Here is a 21,694-nt window from a genome sequence, read left to right on the forward strand (position 1 = left end):
GAGTAAAATTTACATATGTGGTTTCACCAACCAGATGCATTTACACTTGTCCAGTTTCGTCTGGAATGAGTCTCAGACCTACTCCTGAAGTGGTTTGAGCGATCAGATTCAAATCCGTCTTGAATGGGTTTCGGAGAGGCGCGTTAAGGCGCGTTCATTTCAGAAATATGCAGTGAAGGTATCTAAATTTACAGCACAGTGACTGTAACGTTAACTACGTTATCCCAGTGCATAACAACAATCGTCGATTGCTAAACAGAAATCGTGTCAAATGGAGTGTCACAAGTAGACTACTGTAAGGTTGAGGATGGCCTTATGCAATATTTACACCGCTCTATTCCAGTAGATAAATATATATATATGTCTTGGCAATTAAATACTTAAAGGGTAACTAAACACTGAAACAACTTTTTTTAGTTAATGATCTGTAAGAATGGAGCTTCATAAATGCTGTTCTTTGATTCGAGTACATTTTTTGACATTTGGGTATAAAGTGTTTTAATTTTCAAATATATGGTGTAAAAACGTCTGAGTGCTGCCCTCTTCAGGTTAAATGGAAAGCTCCTGAAGTAGGGGTACTCTGTGACGTAGGGTACTCTGTGACGGTACTCTGTCACGCCCTTGGTGCGAGCTCACCGCGCCCTTGGCAGCCCCTGGTATAAAAGCATCTGGTTCTGTCAAAACTACTGTAGGGAGTCAGGAGTTGTAATTACGAATATTGAAAACGATCCTTATGATGTGAGTAAGCATATATTTTTAATCACAATTTATGTTCGTTAGGCTAAAGTTAACCCTCTGGTGTCGTCAAACATGCGTTTTGCTGGATATTTTTTTCACATAGCAGCAAAATATACTGAACATAATAGTAATAATAATCCTGGAAAGAATTAACGTACCTCAATTCAACATCCTCCACTTCAGGTGAAGGTGGGGGAGAAAAGTCCTCGACTTCGCATGACTGCTCTGTTGCAATGCTACTTGCGTCACTCCAGTCGCTCTCCGTTTTAGAGTCTGACAGCAGCTGTCAATCAATCCGTCTCTGTGGGTCTCAGGTGCACGCTCAGCCCCGTCCTTGGTTCGTCCCTTCTATCTCTGGGTCACTGACGTGGCGTGTCAATTCCGGTGTCCAAAGAATATTAATTACATTAAAAATATATACATTTTTAAATGCACTTCATTAAAAGACTCAACTTCCCCTTCTTTAATTACTCATGTGCGAATTCAATATGAATAATTAATCTTGAAGGAACTATTGAGCTCAAAAGTCCCAAAATGTCATTCCGGGTAACTGTCCCTGCTTAAAATCTGAATACAAAAATACGACAAAAATGTAAAAAATATAATTAAAAGTATTTATAATCTACTTGGGCATAATTGTATTGATGTTTTCAACGATACCTACAAATATAGTGATAATACTAAGTTTATTTAAATTTTTATGACAAAGACTTTTGTCTTCAAATTGTGATTTCTCTAATGTCATTCCTGGATAACAGACATAAATGTCCATTTTGGACCATAATGCATTTTGGTATGTCATGTGACATAATATTGTATCAAAAAGAAGACCCTGAAGGAGCACCAGAACATGTGCAAATGTGAGTAAGCTTCTCTTAAAATGTTGACATTTTGACCTTTTCGGTCACTGGTGCACTTTGCAGCAATATCATGTGTCCTTTTGAAAAAAAGTCCGAAATACACATTTAGGTCTTTATTTTACTACACTTTGTCTGTTTGCGTCTGTAGATTTCTCATAAATTCATCAAAAGTTGTCGTTATAAATCATCCCTCTGCTCCGCGATCGCGATCTGCACCCTGTCATCACACACACCGTTAGAAAGCTCTCTCTCTCTCGTGTACAATATTGTCGGATCCAAATATGGTCATTTCCTTTTTATCAGCAACCAATCGTGAAAGTAAAACAGGGGATTTTACTCTAAATGCGCAATCTCATTGGCTGATGCTAAATCTTTAAAGCCCGTTTTCTCAAAATGACTTTTCTCTCATACTCCAAGTCCGAAATCTCCACTTCAGTAGCACCTATATACACCAAACTTTCGAGTCTTGTACCTACTTATATTATGAAGACATTTACAGAGGGATTTGTAAATATATTATTCCTAGCCTGATTTATATAACATTGTATTCCAAAAAACATGGGGAAAATCATTTTTTAAGGCTATTGGCAGTATATTCTGATTTACAGGATAACAAAAGTAGATATCCATAAATCCCTCTGTAATTTTTTCCCCATCTAACATGTGAACACAATGAAAAAAAAAATTGAACCTGGCTTTATCCAATACTCAGATTTCGTTTTTTTAAATATATGCGAATTAGCGCATATTTTATTAGATAATGCCTCATTTGCATATTTAAACATTAAATTACAGAAAACTTGTAATACATTTTCTTCTCAACTTAATGTAGGTAATCAACTGGCAAAGTTTCATGGTGATATCTGCTAGTTAAAAAAAATTACCATATTCACCTGTAGTGTCTCGCCTTAATAGAGCGCAATGGGTAAGCAGCTGGATAACGCGTAACTTGACACATCACCGTCAACAAGTACTCATTTCCAGCTTTCGAGCGAGGTAGTGGACCGACACAATCAATAATAAGATGTTCAAACGGTTGACATACAACCGGAATTGGACGCAAAGGAGCTGGCTTTAACGACTGGTTCGGTTTACTGGTAAGCTGGGATGTATGAGGTCTTAATAAAACTGCTAACATCCTTTTTAATACGCGGCCAGTAAAAATATCGAAGAATCCGATCATACGTTTTCTGAACACCAGCATGACCGGCAAACTTATCGTGAGCCATTTTCAACACTAATGAGCGAAACTTAACTGGTATCACGACCTGAATGACAGAATCTCCCATACCATCAACAGCATGCGTGGACCACTTTCTCAATAAAACAGTCTGTTCAATAAAATAGCCTTGTGCTCTTCTCCGAATTTCAGTGCTATCAACAACTTGTTCAAATTGTGGTTTTAATGTTTCATCGTTCTGCTGCTCAGTTGACAACTCCTCCCAAGAAACCACAATGGGATAATCACTCAGAACGAAACACGATTCAGACCCACTAACTTTCTTTTCAGCCCTAGGCTGATCACCAGAACGAGTTACCGCACACGCAACGAAAACTTCCGGATACTGTAGCGCACTCTCATCTGGATCACCAGTACAAGACGGTGCATCAGTCACAACTAAACAGGGCGATTTATTAACCCAAACGCGTCCGCCGGCTAAGTTATTTCCAAGGATCAATGAGACGCCATCAACAGGTAGAATAGGGCGTATACCAAGATCCACTACTCCTTGCACTAGGTCACAGGTCAAATGAATTTTAGGCAGGGGTACGGATAATATATTAAGCCCAATTCCGCAAATCAAAAGCTAGCTATCAGTGTGCGACTGGTAGAAAAACAGACTGGTTTACCACAGGAACAGCAGAAGCCAAGACAGCAGGCTTCGTGGAATAGGCGGGTCTAACAAATTTTGCGCTTGAAGTCTTTGACTTAAGCACTGGACAATTCGACTTCCAATGTCCTTTTCCCAAACTACAATTACATGTATCATAGTCACTTGATGTTTTTTCCACAAAACGCCTGGCTGGACTTATAGGTATAATGGAAGAATTTACCCGTGTATAAACCTGGCGCTCACTTAATCTTTCAGCACGAGGCTTATGTATAAGTTCCCAATCATCAACCAGCAGTTCAGCGTCTGAAGCAGTTTTAACCTGACGCTCCGCAAGATAAGTAGCTATAATCTCGGGAAGTGTATTCCTGTATTGTTCAAATAGAATTAACTCTCTCAGCTTATCCATTGTTGTAATATCTGCCGCCATACACCAACGATCAAACTGCACAGCCAACTCCCGTACAAACTCAACATTTGTCTGATTCAAACTTCGCTCTAACGTATGAAACTGTTGCCAATAGCTTTCTGGCACGTGTTCATTAATTTTTAACACCGTCGCCTTAATGGCTTCATAATTCTGGCTGTCAGCATCCGATAGCGTAGAATAGGCTCGTTGGGCTTTACCTGTTAAAACGCACTGAAGGAGCATAGCGCGTTCAACATCACTCCATTTATACGCTACTGTGACTCGCTCAAATAGGAGAAAAAAAATATCCATCTCTGACTCATTAAACGGCGGTACCAAACGTAAATTATGAGCCACACTCAGTTTCGTCGAAGCAGTATCAGCACTTGCCCCCCCCCCCCCCCCCCCCCCTGGCTTACCACCTTCGTGTAAATCTAGTCGCCGCTTTTCAACCTGTAGACGCTGTTGTTGGATTTGTTGCCGGCTTTCCTCCCGAGCCACCCAAAAATAACAAACTAAAACAAAAAACTGCGTGTCCGAAAACACACACTATACCTAGAAGGGAAGTTTTGTTCCTAAATATACCCCAAACAAATTATGTTATAGAGCCTATCAATCTAAGAGCGTTCCAACTTTACCAATTTACAAAATAGTTGGATAATATACAAATGTAATCCATTCAAATATCCTACCTTTTATCCTCCTTCAAAGACAAAGTTTTTCCAAAAAATTCACACAAATCCAAACACGAATTTTAGTTTGACGAGTACGCCCTTAATAGGGAGCAACGATGAAGGAGGAGAAAGCATTTACGGTGATTACAAGGATCTCTTTATTTTCACATTCTTCAAATTCTTATCAAAACGCCACAACGCTGCAACGCCGATCAACATCTCGGTCCTGGCCAGGGATCGATGTACAAAGGAACGCTTGCCGAGGACGCCAAGCAGGAAGCTCTTATCAAGAGGCACACCGGTGCACCCAATCCACCTGATTACCCCTCAGCTCCACGGCACACCTGCAGGGGAAGCACATACACGGCAGAGATGACACCAAGTACAGCCGTAACACATGCACATGCGTATTACGTGTTCAGCCTATAGTGTTTCATCACCATTTAATGGCCTGGCAGCAGCATACAGAGTTTTTAGTCGTTTTTGCGGATCCGTGTGGATTGGGAACGTTTTGACAATGGTGTCGTCTGTACGTGGAAAACTCAACTCAGAGGAAAAACTTCTCTGTTTTAAGCATATCAGACCAGAGTTGGACCATTTAACTATCACTCTAATCAATATACAAATATAAATCACAACTAAATGTGAAGAGTCTTTGTAGTGGTAGTTTTGAGTGTTTTTGACTGACACTGACTCTCTTACCAGTGCGCTGAACTACTGAACTAGAGCTGATTGAGACGCACACAGAGATTTAGTTTGGATTTATTTTTCTTTCTGTTAATTATTCTCATCTTAAACAGGAAAAACACACAGGAAAAACTCTTGGTGAAGCGACTGAGATCCACGAGACACTATTATAAAGATGGCGTTTATTAAAGAGGAGAGTGAAGACATAAAGATTGAAGAAACATTCAGAGTGAAACAAGAAGATGGGAAACAAACAAAGACAGTGTTTATTAAAGAGGAGAGTGAAGACAAGAAGACTGAAGAAACATTCAGAGTGAAACGAGAAGATACTGAGGAACAAACAGGTTGGTTTCAATCTCAAAGCTGAACTCAGTCATTTGATCTTTATGAAAATGTCCAGGTACAGTACAGAAATGAATTATATGTTTTGAAGAGAGTTTGAAGACAACTATAGGAACCAGTGCTTATCACATAATCACAGACAGGAGGGACCGAAGTCGGCCTGAACTGTATAGCAACTGATTATTATAGCCTGTCAGTCAGGCATTAGACCGAAAACAGCTTAGCCTGCAGTGCCGGAACTTCTTGGTTGTAAAACCTTATAAATGTAGACGGAGAGGCCCAGCCTGCCGCCCTACAAATATCCTGGAGTGAAACCCCACTGGACCAGGCCCATGAAGAGGCCACGCCTCTGGTCGAAAGGGCTCTGATGCTTAAGGGGCATTGAAGGCCCTTAGACCTATAAGTCAGCGCGATAGCATCAACTATCCACCTAGAAAGAGTTTGTTTAGAGGTGGCTAGCCCCTTGGTACGGCCACCGAAGAAACAAAGAGCTGCTCTGACTCCCTGAACGCAGCTGACCGCTCGACGTATATCCTCAACGTCCTGACCGGGCAGAGGAGATTAACGTCGCTTTCACCGTCAGACCCAGGTAGGGCTGACAGGGAGATGACTTGCACTCTGAACGGGTGGAGAGCACTTTGGTGACATAGCCGTGTCTTGGTTTGAGGACGACTTTAGAGTCGTTAGGCCCAAACTCCATGCACGTCCAGCTCACAGAGAGCGCGTGCAGGTCACCCACTCGCTTGACTGAGGCGAGAGCCATGAGGAAAACGGTTTTAAAAGATAGAACCCGCAGGTCTACTGACTGCAGGGGTTCGAAGGGACCGCTCCTCCTAGCGTCCAGGACCAGACCGGAACCATAGAGGGTCGAAGAGGGTTTAGTCTCCTAGCACCTCTAAGGAAACGGATGATGGGATCATTCCTTCCCAGTGACTGGCCATGAAAAGGTTTCTAAAACGCTGCGATGGCCGCAACATACACTTTGAGCGTGGAGGGGGACCTGCCCTCATCCAAAAGCTCTTGTAGGAAGGAGAGGATCTCCGTAACGCTGCAGCATTGTGGGTGTAGGTTTTGAGCTGAGCACCAGCTAGAAAACACTGATCACTTAGAAGCATAGAGCCGTCTAGTAGAGGGCACCCTAGCTTGTGTAATAGTATTAAGCACTTTTACTGGGAGATCAGTGGATACCCGTTGATGGCCCATACGTGCAGGGGCCATAAGCTGGGGCACAGGTGCCAAATCGCGCCCTTGGCCTGAGAGAGGAGATCCTTCCTCATCGGAAGAGGCCATGGAGCCATGCTCGCTAACTGCATCAGCTCTGAGAACCAAACCTGTTTCCTCCAGAGCGGCGCCACGAGGAGCACAGAGCAATTGTTCTCCCTGATTCGCTTGATTACCTGAGGTAACAGCGCGATCGGGGGAAACGCATAGAGGGCGAGGCTGGGCCAGTCATGGGCCAGCGCATCCCTGTCTTTCGTGAAAAATATTGGGCAGTGCGCGTTCTCCGATGACCCAGAGATCGACTTTCGCTCTGCCGAACGACTCCCATAGCAACTGAACCACCTGGCATGTCCGGACCCACGTTTTGACAGCCCGGTACGTGTGCCGCCGTCAGTGAGTGTAGGTTGTGTTGAGACCACATGAGGAGGCGTTCTGCCAGCGCGTGGAGGCTTCTTGATCTGAGACCGCCCTGGCGGTGGACTACGACATTCTGGCCCTTTAAGAAGGGGAGAAAGTGCCCCAGCGTGTTCTCGACCGCTTTCATCTCTAGACAGTTTGTGTAAGCGCCCTTCATGGGCTGCCCACAGGCCGAAGACCGGCCTGCCCTCGTAGAGGGCTCCCCAACCAGAGTTGGAGGCGTCTGTCGAGATTACTTTTCGTTTCGAGATCGTTCCCAGATCTACGCCTGACCGGTACCAGTCTGCCACCTTCCAGGGTTCCAGTGCTGTCACACAGTTGAGGCGAAAATTGCCCGAGGTCCATGCTCGACGCGGGACCCGCGCTTTCAGCCAGCGCTGGAGGGGGCGCATATAAAGCAGACCCAGCCGAAGCACTGCCGAGGCTGAAGCCATAATGCCTAGCATCCTCTGAAACCTCTTGAGAGGGAGAATACTGCCGACCTTGAAAAGGGCTATTGAGCATTTTATCTGCAGCGCGCGCTGTGACGTCAGCCGCGCCGTCATTTATACAGAGTCTAAGTCTGTTCCCAGAAAAGAGATTGTCTGTCTGGGAGACAACGAACTCTTGGTCCAGTTGACCTGGAGACCCAAGGCTTGTAAATGTGTGTGTAATATAGCCCTGTGCGCTCTATCAGTTCCGCCTCTGACTGGGCTAGAATCTCCGCCAGAGGACTCTGTTCAAGCGTCTGAGATCTAGAATGGGTCTGAGACCGCCATCCTTTTTGGGAACAAGGAAATATCTGCTGTAGAAACCTGAAGCGCTCTGTGTCAGAGGGACGGTTTCTATAGCTCCTTTCCCAGCAGTTTCGCTATCTCGGCACGAAGTAGATGTGCAACTTAGTTTTTCACCGTAGTTTTGACCCTGGCCCGAAAACGCGGGGGTCTGCGAGCGAACTACAGCGAATAGCCTCGCTTTATAGTGTACAGTACCCACTGTGACACACCCGGGATCATTTCCCATGCTTTCACACTCAAAGCTAGGGGGAGAATGATATCTGGGCTCTGGCCGCTGCGTGTGTGTGACCCATAGCCTGCGGTGTTTGCATGTGAGCACGCGCTCTCTACACACCGAACGCAATCTGAGTGCGCGTGAGTCACAGAGCGAGCCGTGCTTATGTGTAGGGGTGAACACTGGGTAGTGGGCACTTTTTCTACACTTATAACATCCACAGCGTGAGCCGGGCGGTGTGTCATATGACAAACAGTGTTTGTGAGTAGAAGTGAGCACTGTACAGTGGGCACATAACCTAAATTCACCTAATTCACCACATAACCTAAATAACCTAATGAGCCAGATTTATTTGGGTGGGCCGTGAGTGAGTGTGTGACACTGAACGGGCCGTGCTTATGTGTAGGGTTGAACACTGGGAAGTGGGCACATTTCCTACAATCACAGCATCTTCGGCGTGAGCCGGACACAGAGACAAAGTGCTCTTTTTGAGATTTATGTGGGTAGCTGTGAAAACGGCCTTTAGATACAGGCGAGCGGGTCGTGTGACGGGCTCGTTGACTGTAGAATACACTTCTCCAGCCGGCTCTGTTGAGGGGACTGAGAGAACGAGACATATTTTCTCTGATGGTGGTCCAGCCGCGGCGGGACTCAGCCATCTTCGTCTTCTCCGAGGGGTCAGGAAGACTTTGAGGGCTCGGGCTTTAGCGCAATCTTGGGCCGTGGTCCCCGAGGGGGAGGCGCCCTGTGGCGGCTCGAAGAACGTGAGCGCTGCTGAGAGTCCCTCTGTTGGCGGAGGAGGCAGGGGCGCTGTGCTGCGGCTAGGCGGCTGCTTCTTAGAGCGACCTGTCGCGGAGCTGGAGCGCCTAGGGATGAAGTGTCGCATGGCTTGCGACGTCTTCTGCACCTCCGAAAAGCGTTTGGCAAAACCCTTGACCGCCGGGCCGAAGAGACCGGACGAAGAGACGGGCGTGTCGAGGAAGGTGGCTCTGTCGGACTCCTTCATGTCGGCCAGAGTCAGCCATAAGTGTGCCTCAGTCACAGTGAGAGCCGCCATGTTCCTCCCGATGGCCTGTGCAGTGGACTTGGTGGCTCGTAGAGCTAAGTCCGTCGCGCTTCTGAGATCAGTTAAGTTTTCAGGATTCGGGCCCGGCTCGTCCATAGTTCGGAGAAGGTTGGCCTGGTAAGTCTGAAGCACAGCCATCGAGTGAAGGGCCGAAGCGGCCTGACCGGCGATAGAAGATAGAATCTTCAAGATAGAAAGGGATATGAGCGCCGGATAGCGCAGCAGGAACGGTGAAGCGGCGAGGATGGCCAACTCCTGTTCTGCGAAGCAGATGCCCGTCCCGTAGGCGTGACCAATGAGAGCTGAAGTAGTCCTGCAGGCTTTCGAGGGCAGAGCGGGGTTAGCCTGCCATCCAGCGGAGGCTACCGTGGCTACCACTTCCTCGACCGGAGGGATGGAGAGGTAAGCCTTTGTCCTTCGCGCCGTCAACAACAGAGAGCGTTGAAGAGACAAAAGACCGCAGCCTGGCAGAAAATAGCACCTTCCAGCTCTTAGATAGCTCCTCATACAGTTCTGGCAGGAAAGGAGCGGGCCTCGTCTGAGACGTGGAGACGACCGGGCAGGAAACAGCCGTCCAGCCTGCTTGGTGTGGGTTTTTCGGGCAGCGACCAATCGAGGCCGAGGTCTTCCACGGCCTTGGTGACGAGGCGAAGCAGTTCTTCGTCGACGCTGGCCTGCACACCCCTCAACTCTTACAGGGAAGGGGCGGGGTCCGGCTTAGCGAAAGTAAGTAAACTTAGTCTAAAGTTCATCAGAGCAGATTTTGGAGAAAATTGGAATAGATTTGTAGGCGTATCAATTACTTTTTTTTGCAAATACTTAAAAATGGTGGACAAACGAATGAAAAATGTCAAATTGCATCGATAGAATCATCATAAACCAGGGACTTTGTTGAACCAGAGTTCAATTCCTGCTTCAACACACCTCCCTGTAATTTTCAAGTAACCCTGAACACCATGCTTCAGATTTTATTTGATTGGGGTTAGACCTGAACTCTGTAAGACGGTAGCTCTCTAGGAGCAGGGAACCCCTGTCTAAAACCAAGGAATGTATTTATACAGAGAAAATTAATTTCAGACAACATTTAAAATGCTGTAAGTTTTTTTTTTTTGTTAAAAAGAAAAGAAAGTGTCTGCTGAACACTACCAAATTTTGTGCCAATGTCAAATAATTTATAAAATATCACACTTTATGAAAAATGTCAAAATAGAAGACAAAATTTCATAATTTCGGATGGTATGGTTCATAGGGCTGCCATAGTCTACCATTGGGGAGGAATAATAATAAGAAAAACAGCTAATGCAATAGGGACTACAGTACCATCTGTGATTGGCTAATAAACAAAAAAATAATAATCAACAATAATATTTAGAGGACAAAATTTTAGACTATATTTCATTTGATGGGGGTGATAAGGGGCCTGGATAATGGTTCCAAAAATATTTAGAACCACTGGTCTAAACCTTTTGATGTCTGTTGCTTTGTGCCATTAAACTGGGGATAAACATGTGTTTTTTTTTGTTTTGTTTTTTACCTTAGATCGGATGCCACTGAAAGAGGACAGTCAAGAACTGAATGATGTAAAGGAAGAGAAACATCATGATTTCATAACTGCAGAACAATATTGTTTACAGACTGAAAAGACGTCCTCACAAAAAAGATGTCAAAATACTGGAACTAGAAGTTATTTCACCTGCTTTCAGTGCGGAAAGAGTTTTAATCAACATGGAAACCTTATAGACCACATGAGAATTCATAATGGAGAGAAGCCTTACACATGTCCTCAGTGTGGAAAAGGTTTCACTAAAAAAGAAAACCTTAAAAATCACATGCGAATCCACACTGGAGAGAAGCCTTACACATGCCCTCAGTGTGGAAAGAGTTTCACTGGAAAAGGAAGTCTTAAAGTCCACATGAGACTTCACACGGGAGAAACCCCTTACACCTGCCAACAGTGTGGAAAATGTTTTACACATAAAGCAACAATTAAAATCCACATGAGAGTTCACACTGGAGAGAGCCATTACACATGCCCTCAGTGTGGAAAGAGTTTCAGTCAACCTGGAAACCTTAAAGTCCACATGAGAGTTCACACTGGAGAGAAGCCTTACATCTGCGAACAGTGTGGAAAAGGTTTCTCTGAAAAAGGAAACCGTAAAAAACACATGAGAGTTCACACTGGAGAAAAACCTTATACCTGTCAACAGTGTGGAATGAGTTTTTCACATAAAGCAACAATTAAAGTCCACATGAGAATTCACACTGGAGAAAAGCCTTACGTATGCTCTCAGTGTGGAAAGAGCTTTACACATCAAGGATCCCTTAATGCCCACACAAGAATTCATGCTGGAGAGAAGTCATTCACATGTGATCAGTGTGGAAAGAGGTTCAGACGTAAAGTAAACCTTAATTGCCACATGAGGATTCACTCAAGAGAGAACCGTTTTATATGTCATCAGTGTGGAATGAGTTTAACAGACAGCAATCAACTTAAGAATCATGTAATGGCTCACATTGGAGAGAATTCTTTCATGTGTCATCACTGTGGAAAAACTTGCTCAAACAAAGCAAACCTAAAGACTCACATGAGAGTTCACAAATCACCTGTGCATTTACTCTTGAGGGAGGCCACTTAATTGTGATCAGTATAAAAAAATATATTTTGTCATCACACTTACCATCACACCTAATAAATCATTCAGATGTGAGATGCTAGTTGTGTTCTTTGTGTGAAAAGATTTTGTACTTGCTCAGCAATTTAAAATTGTACCAGTATATGTATCTGTATGAAAGTAGAGGCATCACTCATTTATTTGATTCATACATTTCAATATTGCTATGAAAGGACAATATAAATTAAAATGATAGATAAAAGGGCTTAAACTAAATTGAATAATGAGCATTCCACTGCATTATTTGATCAATCTTTAGTGAATTAATGCACTGGTAAAAAATAAATAAATAATAAATAAATTCAATCTACATGAATATACTGCTCGACCCTCTAGGACAGTGGTTCTCAACCTTTTTTGGCCCAGCGCCCCCTTTCCAAGATCCAGAACCCTGACCGCCCCCCACCACCACCAAAAAAGGGCTAAATGTCTTTATTGAATGTATGCTGATTATCATTCTGTTATAATAATAATAATAATAAAAACAATAATAATGTGTATGATTGACGTCCTTATTTTCTTCTTAAAATTATAATTATCATTATTATTATTATGAAATCCGTAACTTTAAGTATTTAAATTGTGAAACATTTATGTATTGAGTCAGTATATCCATTTTCAAAACCGTGCTTTTGTCTTATTCTGAATTACTAAAGTACACCTAATAAGTGTACATAAGGGCCGCATCGTTTTCTCCTTTCCACAAGCGCTTGCGCTCCCGTCTGTTGTTGCTAAGAAAGCATGAACTGCGCTCTCCATGACATAATGACGAGGATTCATTGCATTTGATACAAAGGATTGATTGATTTCTAGCCCTTGCATTAGCTTTACTAGTAGATATATTTATGGAGATGAGAAAAAAAAACCTGCCCTGTACAGCTATGATCAGCTGTCCGGCCGAGCGTTCGATGTTGTTACGGAAAGGCCGAAGCTGATCAGATGGGTTTTGTCATTATGACTTGCTGTGCACTTGCGGCATTCTGAAAAGTTGAGATGTTTTCAACCGAGGCGTCGGTTAACATATTATGTCTTCAGTTAACTAATTTATAGTTATAAACGCAAATAATAATAATTACCATTATTACCATTATTATTATTACATTTGGGCTATGTAGAAGACGCTTTTATCCAAAAAAAAAGGAGAACAACAAAGCAATTCTTCAAATGTCTCTCACAATACAAGTTAGTAGTTAGTAGTAAGATTATCACAAATAAACACAAGATGTTTACGCATATCCAAGTGTGTGTGCGGAGTGTGGCGCTTGCTGCATGCAGGCAAGATCACGTGCATTTTCCTATCAACAGTGGAAACAACTGAAAATACTAGCTATATAATTTCTGGTCATACAAAAAAAAAAAAAAACATAATTTGCAACTTTTATTTAAACTCACAATAACAAGAAAATGTGCTTTTGTAAATAAAATCAAACTATCAGGCGCACTTTGATGAACTGGAGCGCGTCTCAAATATGAACAAACAAAATATAGCCTACCTATATTGAAATGTCCACTTTTAAACTAAAAAAATCTGATCGAAAGCAAATACCCGTATGAAAGGTGCATTTCTCTCTAAAGGCGCATCCGCTTTACAGCGGAGATGGAGAGGTTTTCAGCCGACAGCGACACTGATTTATAAAACACTAGTTTATTAATAAACAATTAAAATGGGTCAATGTGAAGACACATTTATTATCATATTAACTTATAAAACATCTATAAATCAGTTATGGTTAGAGGCTCTTCTCATTCAGCACTGCGGGAAAAATATAATTTCCAGGTTCTAATTTGGCCTTAGAAATTGTTTCCATATTAATTTGTGAATATTTTAAATGTTTAATAAAGGGGCAAAAAGTCATAAACAAAAATATGAAAATACATTATATATATATATATATATATATATATATATATATATATATATATATATATTTGCGTAGCATTGTGTAGCCTACATTTCAAATTCAAATTTTGGTATGCAAATTTGCATTTAAAAAAATAAAACAACCTTTAATTTTTCATTTTTCAATTACAGGTTAAAAAGGAAAAAGGAATGGACACAAAAGTACACGGACCCAATTCTATCAAACTTTTTCTACAAATGCATTATTTGAAATGTTTTAATAATATAAGGTCCTTTTACTTTTACTATCCATTCGTTTTTCCTTTCTAACCCGTAATTGAAAAACGAAAAATTAACGGTTGTTGTATTTTGCTTTTGTTGGTTTTTTGGTTGTTGTATAAAATGCAATTGACATATTTACATATTTTTGTTTGACATTGTGCCCCTTTATTAAACATTTAAAATACTAAATTTAGATTTTACTGTTTTTCTAAGGCCAAATTAGAACCTGGAAATTATATTTTCCCCGCAGTGCTGAATGAGAAGAGCCATGTCTCTGGAACCATACAGAGATCTGATTTATTTACTGGCTAATGATAATAAATGTGTCTGAAAAAATAACGAGTTTGTAATTTTAAATGTATAGTTTATTAGTAAACTAGTGTTTTATAAATTAGTGTTGGCTGCAAGCAAATCTCCATCTCTGCTGTAAAGCGGATGCGCCTTTAGAGAGAAATGCACCTTTCATACGGGTTACATCAGACTGTATTAGCTTTCGATTTGAATTTGTTCGTTTAAAAGTGATTTAAATTTTTTTTTAAATTAACCAATCACATGAACAATAACCTAAATGGCCAATGAAAAGGCAGCGTCGTTCGCGCACTTAATTAGGCAATATAGGCTTCAAATTTGAATAGCCAAACAGCCAGTTGATTTCAAATGACGAACAAAGAAGACACCAGAACTGAACCAAAGAAAAAAGACAAAGGCATCCAAAACAGTCAACATTAATTACGGTCATTAGTGTGAGTAATTAATTACGGTCATTACTCATCATTTTGGAGGTCGATTAGAGTTTCTTGAATTTCGTCCTCACTCCTGGACACATCCCCTTCAAATGGCTCCATCACCCACTCAGGGACATCCAATTGTTCGAGGTCCCTGAAACGGATCTCCATGTCCGCCTTCACTGCCCTCAAGTGATCGTGTAACGCAGCAGGTGGTTATCGGTCAGCTCATCAACCACCTGAATGTAAGTACAGAAAGGCAGTTAACGTTATTGATTTTATTTTTAGGCTGCCTTTGTAAATTTAAATATAACTAATACTCCTACTACTAATAATAGCTAATAATAGGCTACCTTGGCCAGCTGAGGAAAATTACTGAACTGACGCCTGCTCAAATTTAGTTTGTACAGCTCCAGCTTGGCGAGGAAACTGCAGATGGTGGCTTTTGAATGGACCAGTGTCACGGCATCTCCCTGGAGCTTGAGTGACACTTCATTCATCTTCCCGAAAAAATCTGCCAGGTAAAATATGTCAGCGCGACACGACCACAGCGTGTCCCTTAGACCTGCGTTGGCACCGGCAAGGAACTCCAGGACACTTGTGAACAACTCACACAGCCTAGCCAGACAGTTGCCCTTGGATAGCCAGCGTACCTCGGTGTGGAGCAGCAAGCGCTGAAACGCTTCATCGTTCTCCCCGCACAGCTGCCTGAAGATCCGGTCGTTCAGAGCATGGGCCTTAATTTTGTTTATGGCCCTGACAGCGATGTTCAGAGACTGGTGGAGAGAAGGACTTAAATTTTTGGCCACTAAATTGTGACGGTGCAACATGCAGTGCACTGTTAACACCTGCGGCACACGCTCCTTTAACAAAGTTGCGAAGCCACGGTACCTGCCAACCATAGCGGGAGCTCCATCTGTGGCACAGGCGAGGATGTTGGCGATGGGAATACAGTTCTCCAGCAGGTAGTCACTCAGAGCCCTGAAGATCGTCTCCCCTCGTGTGTCAGTGGAGAGATATTTGGCAAACAAAACATCCTCGGCCACATCCCTCTCAGACATATAACGCACATATGCCATCAGCAGAACATTATTATCCATGGTCGTGGTTTCATCTAGCTGGATACTGAATGGATGTTCACGTAGTGTGGCACACAACTGCTGCTCAGCCATCTCCTTTATTCTCCGAGCCACACTGTCATTGCTGAGCGGGATGGCCTGCATCACTGGCGATGGGTCTCTCTCCATGACAGTGGAGATGGCCTCTTTAATCGCTGAGATAACCAGCTTCTCCCCCGCTGTAAATGGCAACCCGGACTTCGCTATCATAAGAGAGATGTTATAGGAGGCCACTAACCCACTGTCTGTCTGGTTTACCTTCCTAGCGAACATCTTGGAGATGGACTGTTTCGAAAGCTGCTCCTTGATGTTCTGGAAAAACGCAGCATCCTTGGATGCCTTATCCGGGTGAATTTTAGTAAGGTGCTCCTTAAGACGGGACGGTTTCATTGCCTCGTTAGAAAAAACCTGCTGGCAAAGCAGGCACATAGGGAGCTGGATGTTCGTGGGTGAGGGAATAAATCCATATTTAATATACTCGACACTATACTGTCTGCACTTCTTCTTGTTTTCCGCCATGATGTTTAAATGTGTTTTGATGTCAAAATTGTTTTAGTTTACGTGATTGTGTGCATTTTGATTGGACACATTAATCTTAAACCGCGAAGCTTGTGTACATTTTGATTGGACACATTCTTTCTACCACTCTGCCGGCTGCGGCATTTGTTTTTAAGCGTTGCCATGGAGATAATTTGCCGGTAACTAGCCGGGACAAGTCTGAGTGGGCTACTAGCAACATTTAAATATTAATTAATTAACACAGACATAATTTTATTTTACATTAAAACATGGACGCTATGGAATTATGTCGGACAGAGACGCATTCGGAAGGGCATTTTCAAAAGTGCGAATGACTCATTCATTCTTTTTTTTTTCTTTTGCGCAGGTAATGTTTTGAAAGACGATGTCTTGTAACGTTAGCTTACTGATGTAAATAAATAAAAATGTATACAAAGATGTGATGATGTCCTGATTCACTTTCTTTTTTTTTTTCTCTTTTTTTTTTTTATTGCATAACAAGAACAATATATAACATACACATACGGAGGATCACATAGTATTATATCTATTACATTCATAATAGCATCAAAGAAACAATAGACAGAAAGAAAAAAAAAACTATAAGGGGAAACATTACAAAAAATTCCAAAAAGAAAGGGATTCAAAAATAGTATACATCCGTTTCGCTTTTTTATTTCTTACATCTTTTAGGGAGACTTTCACTTTCCGTAACGGACTGAAGTGCGCGTCCGAGTGAAGACAACACATTTCAGCGCTAGATCGTCTCTTATTTAACAAACGAATGAAACGAATGCTGCTAGTTAACTGGATATGTTTTATTTGTATTGGTACATCCGTGCCGCGAGATGTTTTAAAAGTGTTTCAAAACCGCCCTGTAGGCTAAATGACGCCTAGGCTACTATTTCATATACCGGTAGGCTACATGTTCTACGATATGATATTTTATATTAATATTCTCATAGGAACCTGAGACTCGCGCTTGGGACTGCACGTGCGTATTGGATCGTCTGGCCTGGTGGGACTCCGAATGAAGGTGGAATGGATTTGAGCAGCAGCGAGGAAATCAATGCTGTACCTAAAACGCCCATGCATTCAAATTAACATTGTATGTGTTGTCAGAGGCTTAAAAAAGTTGTGATAATAACAGTGAGTATATAGTGCCACAGTCAGACATAACGCCCCCCATTTGTGCCTGAGCGCCCCCCTCTCAGCTGCCTCGTTCCCAACGCCCCCCGACACTGTCCAAACGCCCCCAAGGGGGCGGTACCGCCCCCGTTGAGAAACGCTACTCCAGGACGACTGCTGCCACATAAAACAGAAACAAAACATCAAGTAAAATCCAGGCCTGGCCTCTCTCGTCCTTCACTGTCGTCGCTCCTCCTTTTATGCGTCCGCTCCTCCTTGAGAGATACGAGACCGGTGCGTCGGGCAGGTGTTGCTCATTATCAATTACGCCACCGGCCTCGCGCCATTCTCCCACAGCCCTCGTTCTACTCGCCACAGTACTCATATCTATTTATTTTGTTCTAATGTCACAAGTAATAATCAATCTCAAGGTTTACTGCTATACAATTCTTTTGTAGTGTGGTTTTGATGGTGTACTCAAATAAACATTCACAAGTGTACCTTACTTGTCACCGCTAAATTCTGATGGTTTACTTTAGAGGACAATTGACCCTTCCCTAAGCCTCGTCCTCCCTCGTTACTGTTGCTACGCCTGTCAAGCTTTCGCGCCTGGCACGTCTATTACAGTGTGTATTCCAAGGGCGTAGGTTTAGGGGGGGACACAAGGTACTAGTCCCAATCAATATTTTGAGATGACAAATTTGTCCCCACCAATATTTATCAAGCTCCTTCGAACTGCTATTTTGATATTTGCGCTGCATTTGGATCTTTGCGCTGCTATATGGATCGATTCCATCGGGCCAGGACGATGACAGTACAAGATACGCCGTAATTTGATTGGCGGCGGGGTATCTGACAGGCAGGCTACACGCGCGGGCCGGGACTACTTTTTGTGCTTGCACTCACTGGCAGCGAGCGGGTGGTGCGTGCGTGTGTGCGCGCGTGACGACGCCGACGGTAAATTACCAGGGCTGTCTCTCTACCTGCCATATACGAAGGCCAGAGTAAAACATTTTAATATTCCGTTTTTTTGCCCCTTTTTGTACTTGTAGATCAGCTATGTCACCCAAGAAGAAGAAAGGGGACATACAAAGCTTTTTCTTTCAGCAGAGTGTAAGTAGGCAAAAATAACTAGCCACACAAATAACTAGCAGTAGTAGTGACTGACCAGCTTTCAAATGCAGATTCTACTGTGGAAAATAGTATTAACTGGTGATCCTGGTTACCCAGGATATTGTTACAGTTAAACCTAGCTTCTGCAATCTTTCAAGGTTAGGAGCATTAATTAGGGGTGTGCAGCACGGATAGACTCATAGAAGTCGCGCTATCATGATAGAATGCTACGTTAGCAAGTCACTGAATGTTAATTAGCCTACCTTAACTTAGAATCTTGCAGTCATAAACAGTGGATCATCTGAGACATTTTTCGTTTCTACATTCTGTTTATGTAATGTATTTGTGAGTGTAGCCTACTTGCTAGACACATGTGCTGGAAAAACATGTTGGCAATGTTAAAAAGGCGAAAGTTAACAGTGTTGGTTATTCAAATATAATGAATCATTATTTGATTGATAATATCCAAATAACATAACTCCCCACCAAAGCTGAGACCAAACCTACGCCCATGGTGTATTCACTGGTGTCAGACATTCCCAATGAGATAATTAGTAATTTTTGGCGAACATGTGAAATATCTTAAAGAGCAAGACAAAAGGGACTGCGGTATGCATTCGAGGGATACAGTCATGGTCAGAATTAATGGCACCCCTGGTAAATATGATCCAAACATGCTGTAAAAAATAAATCTGCATCGTTTATCCTTTTGATCTTTCATTCAAAAAATTGCCAAAAATCTAACCTTTCATTGAAGTAAAAGAATTTAAAGTGGGGGAGACATCACATTATGAAATAAATGTTTTTCTCCAAAACACGTTGGCCACAATTATTGGTACCCCTAGAATTTTTTACGAGTAAAATATCTCTGAAGTATATTCCCATTAATGTTTACCTTTTTTTAGAACACCAGGGGCCTGTACCATGATGGTAGTTGAACAAACTCAGGGTTACAGGATTAGTTTAGAGTTGACAAAACCAAACCAATCCAACCAGGCTTTGTTGGTACCATGATACTGATCATCAACTTTCTCTGTCAACTCAGGCTTTGATCCTGAGTTTAGGAGTTTAAGTGTGAAATCAGTATCGAACAGCCAATCACATGTTGAGAGAGTGAAATTGAGATTAATTTCTTGCGAGAGAAGCAACGCAATTCACTTGTTAAATAAAAGTATTAAAATATTAAGAATTTAAACAAATTTACACAGCAAGAAGAAAATAGCTATCTATCAAAGAGGACAACTAAAAGAAAAAGTCTCGCTACTGTATATCAGTGCAAGTAAAAGTTGTGAAGTTATTTTATACAGTTGATAATGGTATAGAGAGAATTGAACATTTAAGCTCACATGTAGTCATTTTATAGCTTCATCTATTGATGCTAAAGTGAATTTATATTACCTTTATATATTTATTCATTTATACTGCTTAATAATAATTAACTAAAATTGTACATGTGTGATTAAGGGTATAATAATTACATAACTAATATCTAAGTCATACAAATTTATTATTCTAAATAAGCATCACTAAAAAACAGACGATTTTGTCTTTAAAAATCATTTGCTATGTAGTGACCTTTAATCTGGAGTAGAAACAGGTGGATTGACTTTATCGCATCAGTCATGTGTCACTTTGCTCACAGCTGATTGGTCCAAGTTCAGTTGGCAACCTCTTACCTAGAACATAACCTGCCCCGGACCAGGTTAGCCGTGGAGCGTAAGTTACTTTGGCGATGAACACTGCTAAAAGCCAAACCACTTTCATGGTCCCTAAAACCCAGGGTTGACGCAAACTAAACTGAAAAATAGCTGGCTAGCCACCTAAACAGGCTTCATGGTATAGGCCCTTGGGTGACTAGGAACATGAAACTGTCTAGCTGTGACTTCTTGTTTCACACGAGTTTAGATATGAGGAAACACAAAGGCCAAATTCCCTTATTCATCCATCACAATGAGTAAAACCAAAGAATATAGTTCTGACAGTTACTGTGGCTGTAAGAAAATAGCTAAAGAATTGGAAATCCCCATTTTGACCATCAGGGCAATAACTAAGAAGTTACAATCAACTAAAGATGTTATGAATCTGCCAGGAAGAGGACGTGTGTATATATTGCCTTAATGCACGGTGAGGAGGAGAGTTTGAGTGGCCAGAGACTCTTCAAGGATCACAGATGGAGAATTGCAGAGATTACTTGAGTCTTGGGGTCAGAAAGCCTATTTTAAAAAAATCAAACAACCCCTACATCACCACATGTTGTTTGGGAGGGTTTAAGAAAAATCCTCCTCGCTCGTCCAAAAACAAACTCCAGCATATTCAGTTGTCAGAATGACTGGAACTTTAAACGGCACAGGGTTCTGTGGTCAGATGAAACTAAAAAAAGCTTTTTGGCAGCAAACACGATAGATAGGTTTGGTGCACACAAGGATAAATAGTACCCCATGTGTACAATTTAATGTACCGTTGGATCTTTAATGTTGTGGGCATATTTTTTCTGCTGGAGGTCCTGGACTTCTTGTTCATATACATGGCATCGTGGATTCTATCAAATATCAACAGATAAAAAATCAAAACCTGACGGCTTCTGCTAGAAATCTTATAATGGGCCATGTTTGGAACTTCCATCTGGACAAAGATTCCAAAACAAATATCAAAATCAACACAAAAATGTGTTGCATAGCACAAAATGAAGCTTCTGCCATGACCGTCCCAGTTCCCTGACCTGATGAGTTGAGTGAACTGAAGAGGAGAAGCATCAACATGGATCTGGGAATCTACAGGATCTGGAGAGATTCTGTATTGAGGAATGGTCTCTGATCTCCTGTCAGGTGTTCTCCAAACTCATCAGACATTATAGGAGAAAACTCAGAGCTGTTATCTTAAAAAAGGAGATTGCAAAAAGTATTTAATAAAAGGGTTCCAATAATTGTGGCCAACCTGTTTTTGAGAAAAACATTTATTTCATAATGTGATTTCCCCTCCACTTTCAATTCTTTTACTTCAATGAAAGGTTAGACTTTTGGCAATTTTTTGAATGAAAGATCAAAAGGCTAAACGATGCAGA

The 21,694-nt window shown here is 42.0% G+C and overlaps 1 protein-coding gene across 2 annotated transcripts in view; it reads left to right on the top strand.

The window, feature by feature from the left end:
• LOC143741591 (uncharacterized) overlaps positions 1-12,406 on the top strand; it is a 42,669-nt gene extending 30,263 nt beyond the window's left edge. The window contains exons 2-3 of one of the 2 annotated variants that reach the window (XM_077233857.1): positions 5,314-5,544; positions 10,776-12,406. In XM_077233857.1, the coding sequence (XP_077089972.1) occupies positions 5,376-5,544; positions 10,776-11,872 (1,266 nt within the window). In that variant the 5' untranslated portion in view covers positions 5,314-5,375 and the 3' untranslated portion in view covers positions 11,873-12,406. The remainder of the gene's footprint in view (positions 1-5,313; positions 5,545-10,775) is intronic. The other variant, XM_077233858.1, reaches the window with a different exon arrangement.
• The last annotated feature ends 9,288 nt before the right edge of the window (positions 12,407-21,694 follow it).

Source organism: Siphateles boraxobius, unplaced genomic scaffold, assembly GCF_051911475.1.
Source record: "Siphateles boraxobius isolate OS27281-9 unplaced genomic scaffold, OSU_SipBor_1 19, whole genome shotgun sequence".
Classification (NCBI taxonomy): Eukaryota; Metazoa; Chordata; class Actinopteri; order Cypriniformes; family Leuciscidae; genus Siphateles; species Siphateles boraxobius.